This window comes from Pteropus alecto, unplaced genomic scaffold (assembly GCF_000325575.1).
Source record: "Pteropus alecto unplaced genomic scaffold, ASM32557v1 scaffold40, whole genome shotgun sequence".
NCBI classification, from domain to species: Eukaryota; Metazoa; Chordata; class Mammalia; order Chiroptera; family Pteropodidae; genus Pteropus; species Pteropus alecto.
Window position 1 is genome coordinate 2,922,080 of NW_006431919.1, and position 11,506 is coordinate 2,933,585.

At 48.5% G+C, this 11,506-nt stretch overlaps 2 protein-coding genes across 4 annotated transcripts in view; one reads left to right on the top strand and one right to left on the bottom strand.

Moving 5' to 3' along the window:
• SLC36A1 (solute carrier family 36 member 1) overlaps nucleotides 1-11,506 on the top strand; it is a 245,499-nt gene that overhangs the window by 176,050 nt on the left and 57,943 nt on the right. The window lies entirely within an intron of this gene.
• Nucleotides 4,747-11,506, bottom strand: part of SPARC (secreted protein acidic and cysteine rich) — a 20,777-nt gene continuing 14,017 nt past the window's right edge. For both annotated transcript variants that reach the window (XM_015585246.2, XM_006906429.3), the window contains exons 6-10: nucleotides 10,756-10,876; nucleotides 9,255-9,388; nucleotides 8,444-8,592; nucleotides 6,399-6,547; nucleotides 4,747-5,974 (exon numbers count right to left, since the gene is read on the bottom strand). In XM_015585246.2, the coding sequence (XP_015440732.1) occupies nucleotides 5,946-5,974; nucleotides 6,399-6,547; nucleotides 8,444-8,592; nucleotides 9,255-9,388; nucleotides 10,756-10,876 (582 nt within the window). In that variant the 3' untranslated portion in view covers nucleotides 4,747-5,945. The remainder of the gene's footprint in view (nucleotides 5,975-6,398; nucleotides 6,548-8,443; nucleotides 8,593-9,254; nucleotides 9,389-10,755; nucleotides 10,877-11,506) is intronic.

Here is an 11,506-nt window from a genome sequence, read left to right on the forward strand (position 1 = left end):
GCAAAGGCCCTGAGGCAGTGCAGAACTTGGCATGCCTCAGGAACAGAAAAGAGGCCATGTGGCTAGAGTGTAATGACATATAGGGCACCAGCTGTGAACAAGACACAACTCTAGTCTCCTGGCACGTTTTTCCCCCTCATTTGCTCAGACTGCTTGCTTCCTTACCATGCTATTTCCCTTTGCTTCTCAGAATCTTTCCCAGCCTTCAAGACAGGGCCTGCCCATCTCCTCCTGGAAAGTTCCCTGACTCACTCAGCTCTTAGGCACGGGGGACACGCAGTATGTGTTTGGAAGCAGGCAGCTCTGTCCATTCTCTTGCCTCCTAAGCCCGTGTTTCTCAAGGCATGGTCTTCAGACCACCTGCATCACAGTCCCCTAAAATGCTCCTAAATTTTAAAAGTGTTCTAGTGAAATATTGCATTTATACAAATAGAATAATGTATATCATACGCTCACAATCTGTTTTTAAGAATTTTACTCTTCGTGCATATTAGCTTCAGTTCTGTTTTTGGTTTTTCAAGAAATTAAACACATTGCAAATACAGGTGAAGTTTGAGTGATTATCAAAAGTTCAGATTCTGGGGCTCCAGCCTGGATCTACTCTATCAAAAATCTCTGGAAGTACAGTTGGAAATGTGCATTTTTTATGATCCATCCCCACCCCCCACTGATTCCTATGCATAGTGAAGACTGACGATTACTGATATATGCCAATTAAACTCTGCCCCAAGCAAGCAGTTTTCTGTTCTTCCTTATAGTGAACCCAGGGGTTCTCAATCTTTACTATGCAACAAAGTCACTAGGAAGACTTTTCAAAATGCAGGTGCCCAGGCTCCTCCATAACCTTGGAAATCAGACTGGGGCAGGAATCTCAGGCAACTGTATTACCAAATCCCCTAAGGTGGGTTTTCGATGGTAGCAGGGCTTGGGGTGTGGGGGAGAGTGGCCGGGGCGGGGGGGAGCAGAGACTCATCTCCCTTCTTCCATTTAAACACTCCTGGGATCATCACAGTCAGATATCGTTCCACTTGCTCTCTCCCATAATAATGTCAACAAGTATTTCTCACACCCCTGCTGGGTGCTGGGCAGAGCTGCTAGTCAGAGACATTGATCTGACATAATAAGGAAGAAGCCCTGACCCATGTCTGGGACATACTTATACTGAAAAAAAAAATTTCTTGTTTATCCGAAGTTCAAATTTAACTGGGAGTCCTGTGTTTCATCTGGCAACCGTATTTGAGGAAATGTCTTCGGCTTTTGCGAACCTCAGTTTCCCATTTGGAAAATGAGGGTGCTTGGCTAGATGACTTCTATGGATCCTTATGGCTTGAATGTTTCAGCAGTCAGTTTCAGACACATCCCATAGCTCTGGGAGCCTGCCCTCCTCGTCCCACCAGGGGGCGCCCTGACCCTCTCAGTTGCCTTGCAGGTTTATGGCTTAGGGAAGAGGAAGCTGGTCCCTTTGGCTCTGGGGGGACATCTGGAAACCAGGTTGTGAGGCCTCAATAACCCTACACCCGTACTCATCCTCTAGAACATCCCATTCAGAGAGAAGAGGAGATCTCATAGTCTCTGAAGGTGAGACCATCTCATCCAGCTCACCCTCTTTAGAAGGGGAGATTGGGACCCCTATAGGAGAAGGCACTTGTCCAGGCTGACACTGCTCTCCTAGAAACTAGAATCCTGACTTGCCATTCAGGGCTCCTTTACCTCCTTGGAGTGCCCTTATTTTTCTGTTTTCTGCTGGACATGTTTAACCCTGCCGTCCTGTAGCCAAAACCAATGCAGACAGCAGGACGCCCTGCATAGCCTGACTGAGACTTCTGAGGCCCTTCACAAAGAGAGTGTGGCCTTGAAGCAGGAAATCTTACAACTGAGAGAGGACCAGGAACACAGGATCAGTCTAGGCCGTGGGGAAAGGGCAGGTCTCTCACATTTAAGTTGGAATGATGACGATAATGATGATATTGATCTTCCCCTGTGTCAGACACGATGACCTGTGAGGCAAGAACCTCTATCATCAGGATTTTACAGATGAGGAGACAAGCAAGCTCAATGTTAGCTCATTGGACTAAAAGGGTTCAATCCAGTTCTGCAGCAGATGTTGGGAAGGAGGGAGGCTTCTGTTAACAGGGACCTAGATGATCTGCAAAAGACCCACACCCCATTCATGGTGAAGAGGAATTGCATAAGGGGTGGGATACCCACCACTTTGGCTCAGGAGACGATGTTAAGAGACTTAAAGATTTGGCATGAATTAGCATTGAATTCATTACGACTCAATTCTCATTTGGACCATCTGATTAGCAAAGAGGAAGTCTCTTAGATTTCTTCTAACAAGAAACAGAGCATCCTTTAAGCCCAGGGCATATGTGTAACATTGATTCATGATTGTGTAACATTGTTTTTTCATTGTAATTATTTTTTATTGTATTTATCTTTAAGGTTTATCTCGATTTATGGTAAATGATACTGATTTTCCAGCCAAAGTAATGATATCATTTCTTTTAAATGGTTCTGGTGTTTTTTAAATAAGTGATTTGATTTAAAGGGGTAGAAAGCACAGATCAAAGGAGGATGTGGAAACACTGCCTTTAAGGATTCTGGGTTCCAAGGGCCCTGTTAATTCAGCTGATCAGTTTTTGCCACAGACAACAGGGGTGCAGCCCCACCCTGCCCTCCCAAGGCCATGGGCTTATTCATGCTTCATGCCATTCTTTGATGCTGCTTTTTCCTTGAAAACTCCGAGGAGCTCCCTATAGGGAGTCATCCAGATATGGGGGAGAAAGCTGTGTGTTCCAGTTCTCCTTTATTTCATTGCCTCATTCCATAACCAAGTCACTCAACCTCCCTAAACCTCAGTTTTCTCATCTGTAAGTTGGTGACAGAGCTGTTATAATAGTGGGTGCTGGGTAACGCAGGGATGGTCTGCCCCAGGCCAACCAGGGCATAAGGACTACATCCTACCATCCTTGAAGAATGTCACATCTCCCTCCTTACCTGAAGGAATACCCCATTCAATCCACGCTCCATGATAGCTCTGTGCTTTATATCCTTTATAGCATATATTTTCTACCTGAAGCAGTACCGTTAATGAAAGCTCCAGGGCAGCAGGGGCCATGCCCGCCTTCCTCATGAGAACAGAGGGCATGTCTAGCACACTGCAGGCACCTGATAAATGTCATAGAATGAATGATAGCCAATGCCGAGGTTTATCTGTGCTTTAGCTTTGCCCAGGTTCCTAGAGATTAGGAGACTGGCGTTGGGTTTGCATTCCTCAAATGGCCAAGACCGAACTGGCCAACCTCTCCCTACTCCTCTCTCTCCTGTTGTATAGAAAAGAGAACAACAGGATACGGTTTGATTTTTTTATGAGTTGTATTATTTTAGTAATTTGAAAATAATTTCAAATAAGAGGGAAAAAAACAGCTCTGGGGTTGGCACGTGAAGACTCTGCTCTGTGGCCCATTGTAATGGAGCACACTTTTTGGGACTGTTTTTCTGTCTCTAAGGGGAGTCTTGGAACACCATCCTGAAATATCCCACGAACATGATGAACATGCATGAGCTTTGAAAAGTTCTGTGGACTTACGATGCCATCTTCCTTCCACGGCCAGAGTGTTCTAGTGTGCTTTTTAAAGCAGATCCAATCCTCCACCTCCATCCCTTATTCTCTTTCTCTATCTGGTTTAAAACACTCCAGTATCTTCCCATTACACAAAAAGTGAAATTTAAACTCCTTACCATGGCCTACAAGGTCTGCCCACCCCTCCAGCTTCATCCACTGTGACCTGCCCCTCATTTTGTGCACCAGCCACACTGGCTTAGGGCTCCTCGTTCTCCCCATCTATCTCAAGACCTTTGCACATTCTGTTCCCTCTGCCTGGAATGCTTTTCCCTCCCTCTTCTCTTCCCCATCTCCTCCACCCATACACTTTGTTTCTTCTCTTTTTTTGTGACTCAGCTCAAATTTTCTCAAGGATGCTTCCCAGAGGCCCTAGAACAGCCCCATCCAATAGAACTTTCTGCAACGATGAAAGCGCTCCAGTCTGCCCCGTTCAACAGGGTCATCAGTAGCCACATGTGACTCTCAGGCACTTGAAGCATCTAGTGTATCCTGAGGAACCGAATTTTTAATTTTAATTAATTTAAATTTAAATCTAAGTATTCGCAAATGGGTGGTGGCTACCAAATGGGACATTATGACTCTAGGATAATGCTGTGTCCCCCTGTTACACACAATCGTGGTTTCTTATATTCCTCCTTCATTGCACCTACCACAGCTTGTAATTTATATTTAGCTGTGCAATTGTTTATTCCTCACTAGACCGTAAGTTCCAGAAGAACAAATGCTTTTTCTGCTTTGCTACAGTTGTGTCTCTAGCACCTGGCATGGGACCCGGTACATAGTAGGTACATCATAAACATTTGTGGATGGATGGACGGATGGATAAATGAATGGTTAGTGAAAAGAGATACTTGCTTAGCTTGGTGCTTCTGCTCATGAAGTACAGTAATAAAAAGGGTCAGCCCACAGGTCATAAAATTAAAAGTAAGCCAAATTTGTGCTTATAAGAACCATACATTGCCTGTGTATAAATAAGCCTCTGTGTGAGCACGTGTGTGCACAAAAGCATAATAATGCAAAGGTTTGCATTTGTGCAGTTATATACAGACACATATGTCCCATGTCTGCGTGTCAGGGTAATGAGGTCACTAAGACACATGCAAAATCACTCAGGAAGGCAGTTTCTATGTCATTACTTTTTATTTTGAAAGATTTGTCAAACTCTTCACATCATGGCGAGAGTTTGCATGATTAATAAGAAGCAGCTTTTTCATGAAATGCTTGGAGGTGAACGTTCTCAGCCTGTGAGATCTGACCATCCCATTGACTTTGAAGTTTCTCTTGATTAATAGAAAGAAAAGAGTGGGGAGGGGAGAAAAGAAGGAACATGCTAGAAACTGAGGGCAAGACCCCCTCCCCGTGACAGCCATCCAAGTGTGGAGAATACAAAAAAAAAAAAAACCATTCACCAACTCCATTTTTTCTATTTTACACCTTTCTACACCTGCCTCACTCTTGATTTTGGTCTTCCTGGTCGAAACAGCCTCCCAGTCCTGAATCTCCCCAAAACAGAAGGGCGAAAGCCTTGTGAGATGTGGTGATCAACCCCCCAGAGGCGTGTTGGATTCCAGAAAATCGATGGTCCACAGCTCCCAAAAGTTTGAACAAACAGCCTAATGTGCAAAGAAATGGCACTAGAAAATGAGGGGGAAAATGATGAGGAGCTGGTTTAAGTAAGAGCTTATATATATTTTCGAAACACAGCCTCAGGTTCTTACTCTCATTTAAAGCCCCAGAGAAACAAGACTGGTTATCTGCGGTTCTGGTTGGTGGGTTTTCCAGGAATTTCTCCTACCACGGGTCCTCTAGTCCCAGAAACATCCTTGTACATCACATGTCTGTTACTTTCCTTTGCCCACCTTCAGGCCATGTGGGGAATACCCCCTGGCAGCCAATACCCTGAAATAAAAATTAACATAAAAGTCCGATTTGGTGAGTATTAGTTTCAAACAGAGAAATAGGAAGTCTGAAGATGCGATGTGTTGAAGGCAGATGTGAGCAGATCAGAGTTCCCACCCATTTGCCACTAAGACAACGGGCAGCGCTTCAAATGGCCAGAGGAAAACGGGGCTGTTAGTAGGTGAGCGAGATGACTCGTTAGTCGCTGAGCAAGAGGCCTTGATAGCAGAGTTACAGCAAAGAATGTCATGACTTGGGTTACAATTTCCATGTTTAGCACCGTTAATGTCTTCATTTAAATCTATATTAGCACCTTGTCCCCAGGCAGAACAACAAACCATCCAAACATTTTAAACATTGGGGGAAATGGGAAGGGAAAGGTCAAAGAGAGAATCCGGTAGTACAGGAAGGCGTGGATTTAGATCACGAGATCCTTGTCGATATCCTCTGTAAACAAGAAAAGAGAGCATGTGGATGAAGACATTCTTTCCCAGGAGTCAGTTGATCCCACCCATCCTCAGGGCCAGGGGCCAGGTGACCAGTCCAAGGTCACCCGGGAAGTCAGTGACCAGGAACTTTGGTCTCCCTGTCTCTGTCACTTATACACTTACACACATGCCAAGTTGTAATTCCTGTTTCCTCTCTAGGTGCCTCCCAGTTCCCAAAATAGTGCTAGGCACAGAGTGAGTGCTAATAAAAAGGACGGACCGATAGAGAAGAATCAAGAAGTCACGTGAGAGAGCAAGGCCCACCCAGACAGGCAGAGCAGACGGGAGTTCACTAGGCACAGAGAACAAAGACGGGCAGAGAGGACGGATACACGGATGAGGAGGAAGGAGGAAGACAGCAGCCCCACGGCTCAGACACTCACGCTCCTTGATGCCGAAGCAGCCGGCCCACTCATCCAGAGCGATGTACTTGTCGTTGTCCAGGTCACAGGTCTCGAAAAAGCGAGTGGTGCAGTGCTCCATGGGGATGAGGGGTGCACGCAGTGGGGCCAGCTCGGTGTGGGACAGGTACCTGCAGGGCAGTGGGAAGGGTCTGAGGCGTGGGAAAGCCACTGACCTGCTGTGGGACTTAGAGCACAGCACTGCTCCACGCTGAGCCTCAGTTTTCCCGTCCATGAAAAGGGGAGGAGTTGACCATAATGTCTAAGGGCCTTTCCAGTTCTGAGGTCCCCTGGGCTCATGACAAAAGTCTCTTGGTGCATTTATTGGTTGCTAATTGGTTGAGTGTTGGGGGGCACAGAAACTTCAAATGAAAATATTCAGCACCTCTCCTATTGGTAGATCAAAATCCGATATGAAACAGCAATGTACGTTTCCTATAGACACACATTTATAGAGATGCAAATGCAGAGAAAAGAGTCTAAAAGAAACACAGTAAAATGATGACAGTGCTGACTTCTGGGAAGGAGCATAGGGAAGGACTGGGATTGGAAGGGAAGGTCAAAGGGAGCGCTAACCTTTTTCACAGAGCTTTAGTTTTTCTGGTACATCATGTGATGTGTGAGAGGGAGGCCTCACTCCTCTCCCACTGTCCTCCATTCCTATTCCAGATGGCCCTGAGTCCAGAGCACATGTGTGATGTTTTTTCTTGTTCCCCAGAGCCCTCAACGAGTTGTCCTCAAAACACTTCCCCAAGGGGCTGCACGTTACTCCAATTTTCTCTTCAATCCCCAGACCCTCCATGCCCCACCCGAGCCGCCCCCTTCCCTTTCATTGTATACTGGTGGGAAAACTGAGGCCCCGGGAAGGGTAGGGACACAGGCAAGGTCACCATGAAGCTCTGGGACAAGAAGAGGGGGAGGACGGATCCCCTGGCCCAGGCCGGAATCCTGCCAGATGCGCAGTCCTTGCAGCTCCACCTGGAAGCCTCCCTCGGGGCCCCTTCCTTGTGAGGGGGTTCAGCTGCTCGGCCTGAGCTCCAGATGTCCTTCCGACTCCCTCCCCACACCGCCTTCTCCTCCCCCAGTGAGTGACTCAGTTGGATCTCAGCCATGAAAAGAGCCTGGGAGAGAAGCAGCAGGGAGTTTCCCAGAGCTCAGGAGACCCCGGCCACCTAGGATCCCCGACAGGGTGGCTAGACTCCAGGCACACAGGCTGAGGCCAGAGCGAGGGGTGAGCCTCCTGGAGAGGAACGTCTCTGGGCACAATGAGCTCCCCAGGCATGTGAACAGGGTGCTGTGCTCCTCCAGGACATAGAGAAGGCTGTGGTGAGGGTGACAGCCTCTGCTCAGCCACAGATGGCCAAGCCACCGCCGCAGCTTTCGTGAGCCTTTTTAACTTTCTCCTTCGATTGTGAGACTACGCAGATCATCCCTCACGGTGTGAGTTGCCGAAAGCAAGGACTGTCGGTTCTGATTGCTGTTAAGTCCCCTACCTAGAATAGTGCTGAGTACATTATAGACACTCCGTAAGTGTCTGTTCACTGACCCACTGCCCGTCTGTTCTGCAATGCAGTGGCACAGCCCTTCATAACTCATTCGGACAAGAGGCAAGAGCAATCAAACCAAGGGCTTACTATGGAGATGGGACTGGCTCTGTGAACTTTTAAGAACTCTTAGGTCAAGTCTGCCTTGTTGAGGCTGAAGGACTATTAGCATATAGGCCGCCCCACCCTTGGCCTGCAGCACTCCCTTGGGAGTCTGGCACTCCTTTGCAACTCACTCTCCCTCACCTAATAGATACCCAGTGTCTAACGGTTTTCTTCCTCCCAGTTCTGCATTCTTTCTCTGGATGCCTGTTCTTTCCCACCCCGGCCTCTAGGCCAACCGTGGGCTCCAGGGCTGGGAGCATCAGAGGCTGCTGAGAGGTTTCTGGCCATCAGTAGCGCACCTATCAGCTCTGCCCCGTGACTGCACTCCAGGGCAAAGCCAGAGCAGCCCTCGCCGATCCTGAGGGCCTGGGGTCTTACCCGTCAATGGGGTGCTGGTCCAGCTGGCCAAACTGCCAGTGCACGGGGAAGATGTACATGTTGTAGTTCTTCTCGAAGTCCCGGGCCAGCAGCTCCACAGGGTGGTCTCCAGCCTCCAGGCGCTTCTCATTCTCGTGGATCTTCTTCACCTGTTGGAACAGAGACCTGTGTGACAAACGGTCTAGGGAAACTGTCCAGCCAGACAGGAGGCCAGAGCAGGCAGAGATCAGCCAACCCCAAGGTTCAAAATGAGGGAAAAGAAGTGGCACAGATGGGTACCAGCATCTCATCCACGAAAGTAAAAGCCTGGAGTGATCTCAGACAGTTCGCTATAGAGTTGCCACATCAAAATGACCTGAGGAGTGTGTTAAAATGCAGCTTCCTGGGCCTTCACAGAGACATTGATTCAGTCGGCCTGGGGTGAGGCCCAGGAAGCTGTACTTTATTAGCACTCCAAGTGCTTAATATGTCTATTTAAGTTTAAGGTCCATAGACTCAGAAGGAAAAAAGAATAGGGTTATTGCATCTCTTGTTAACACTGGACTAAGCAAAGTGAGCACATCTCCTCATTACAGAACTTCTCAGAGCCTTTAAGACGAGAATGTGCACTACGAGCCTTCGAAGGCAATGAGAAGTGTGTGTCCTAGTGCCCAGGATAAAAGCACTTGGCAGAGCAGGGATGTAAGCTTATGCTTGGTGGCCTAGTTCTAGGACTGGGACTGTGGATGTCCACCAGCCCATGGCCAGGAGCCAGCCATCCAGCTCAGGGCCAGCCAGGCTTCCTGGGCCAGGCTGGCAAAAGGCTACTTACTCGCAGCTTCTGCTTCTCGGTCAGAAGGTTGTTGTCTTCATCCCTTTCGTACAGAGTGACCAGGACATTCTTGAGCCAGTCCCTCATACGCAGAGGGAATTCAGTCAGCTCAGAGTCCAGGCATGGGGGGATGTCTAGGGTCCAGAACACAAGGGTGGTCAGTGTAGACCCCGAATCTCCCTGCCTGAGGGCCAATATGCTGGCTGAGCCGCTCACCCCGTGCCCTGCCTTCCTCCTACAACCACTTCCATCAGTGACCTCGGCACACTGGCTCCGCCTCCCTGGGTCACAGCGTCTTCACCCGACATGAGCAAAGGAGATTGCGTGTGGGGAAGAAAGCTCGGCACGTGGGAGAGTGTGAAGGCACGTCTGCTGCTCCCGCGGCCTCGCCCTGGTCTGCTAAGGGAAGCGGTTCACTCCAGTGGTGCTAGCACCTTTCTGGGTGATGGGCCCTGGAAGCAGAGGCCCAGGACCTGCACTGGCGATGTCCACTGTTAGGTGTTTGAAGCTGGGAAGCTGAGGAATAACATCAATCTACATTCCCAGCTCAGTGGGAGTGATGAGGTGGGGGTTGGGGGGAGGTCAGCAATGTTTACCCACTGGAACATTCTTAGTAATAATAATTCTATCCTGGTCTTTAGAACTTAGAATCCCAGAATGTCGGACCTGGAGATTTCATCCAAGTCCACCCTCCTGATGGACCTATTAGAGGTCAGTGTGGAGAAAAGGGACTTGCTCAAGGCCACATTATCAAATCTCATTCAGTATCCGGGGCTCAGGGGTCTGTCCCTCCCTTATCCTTGGACTTATGGAAAGCACCCTGTGTGGTGAGGACCACTACCTTCTTCACCAGCAGCTGGGGAGGGGGAGAGAACATCTGTGATGGAAACACTAGGAGTTGGAGGGAGTAAATAGGCCCCAGAGGACAGTAGAGCCACTTGGTGAAAGGTTCCTTGGCACGCTGCTCGGTCTCACTGCCCAAGAATTCCTGCAGCCCTCCCCCAGCCCTCCTTCTCCAGGCCTGTGCCTTATTTCACAGCCCAGGGTCCATTCGGAGCGTAACTGGGAGAGTAGGGCTAACCACAGGAGAACCCGGTTCCCCCTCCATCTTTCTGCACAGCTAAGTCAGGTGAGTGGCTCTCTCCAATATTTTAAAAACTCTTTATAGGCCAGGTGGAACATCATTTTTGCTTTACACGGTTGAAGTGGGAAAGATGTGGGTTAGCCCCTTAGAAGAACTTCCTCATCATTAGAGAAAAGAAATTCTCCCTGCTCTTGTGCTTCCATGACTGTTCAGTCCTGCTTGTGAGATGTCCTGAGTGCAGAGTTGACAGGGCCCTACCCACAGACAATCATCATTTTATAAATGGGAACTCCAAAGCTCAGGGAGGGGAAGAGACTCGCCCAAAATCTCACATCACGAGAGTGGCAGAGTCAGCATCAATGCCAGTTCAGTGCTCTCTCCCCAAAAAAGGAGGCTGGAGGAACCAAGGAGACTCACATTTGCAGGATCCAATATAGTCCAAGTGGAGTTTGTGTCCCTTCTTGGTACCCTCCAGGGTGCATTTGGTGGCAAAGAAGTGGCAGGAGGAGTCAAAGGTCTTGTTGTCATTGCTGCACACCTGTGGGCAAAGCATAGAGCACCTCACCTTCATTCCCAAAGCCCTTCACTGCTACCATTTTTGCCCATTTCAGAGATGGGGACACTGAAGGCCAAGCAAGGAACATGATTAGCCCAAGGTCATACAGTGAGTTAGTGGTGAGGCTATGACAAGAGCTCAGTCTTTGGGCTCCCAGGCCGATGTTGGTCTTTGAGCAGAGGCATGACTGATTCGGGCCTGAGATATGGGAAAACAAACCTAGAAGATATGGAAGAGGTGAATTAAAGATGGGGGTGGCCCAAAGGCAGAGTGTGTAGAAAAGAGAACATAGCAGGAATCGGTATCCTTAGAAAGGCCTGCTTGTAAAATTGGTCCTTGGCTGTCATTTGAGACCTTAGCTGGTAAACAGTTCCCTGCACTGTGATAAAACTTTCCACAAATGGAAAGGTGTCTCACTGTGCCGAGACCGCTCGTACAGACAATGTGGTTTATGCCGAACATCTGCTTTCCTTCTGAGAGTCTGGAATTTGGGTGCATGCTGCACAGAGGGTGCCTATGTGACCAGCCTGCAATTAAAACTTTGGGCACTGAGTCCGTAATGGGCTTCCTTGGGCAAAAACATAGCTCACGTGCGGCTGCATATCTGTAGTT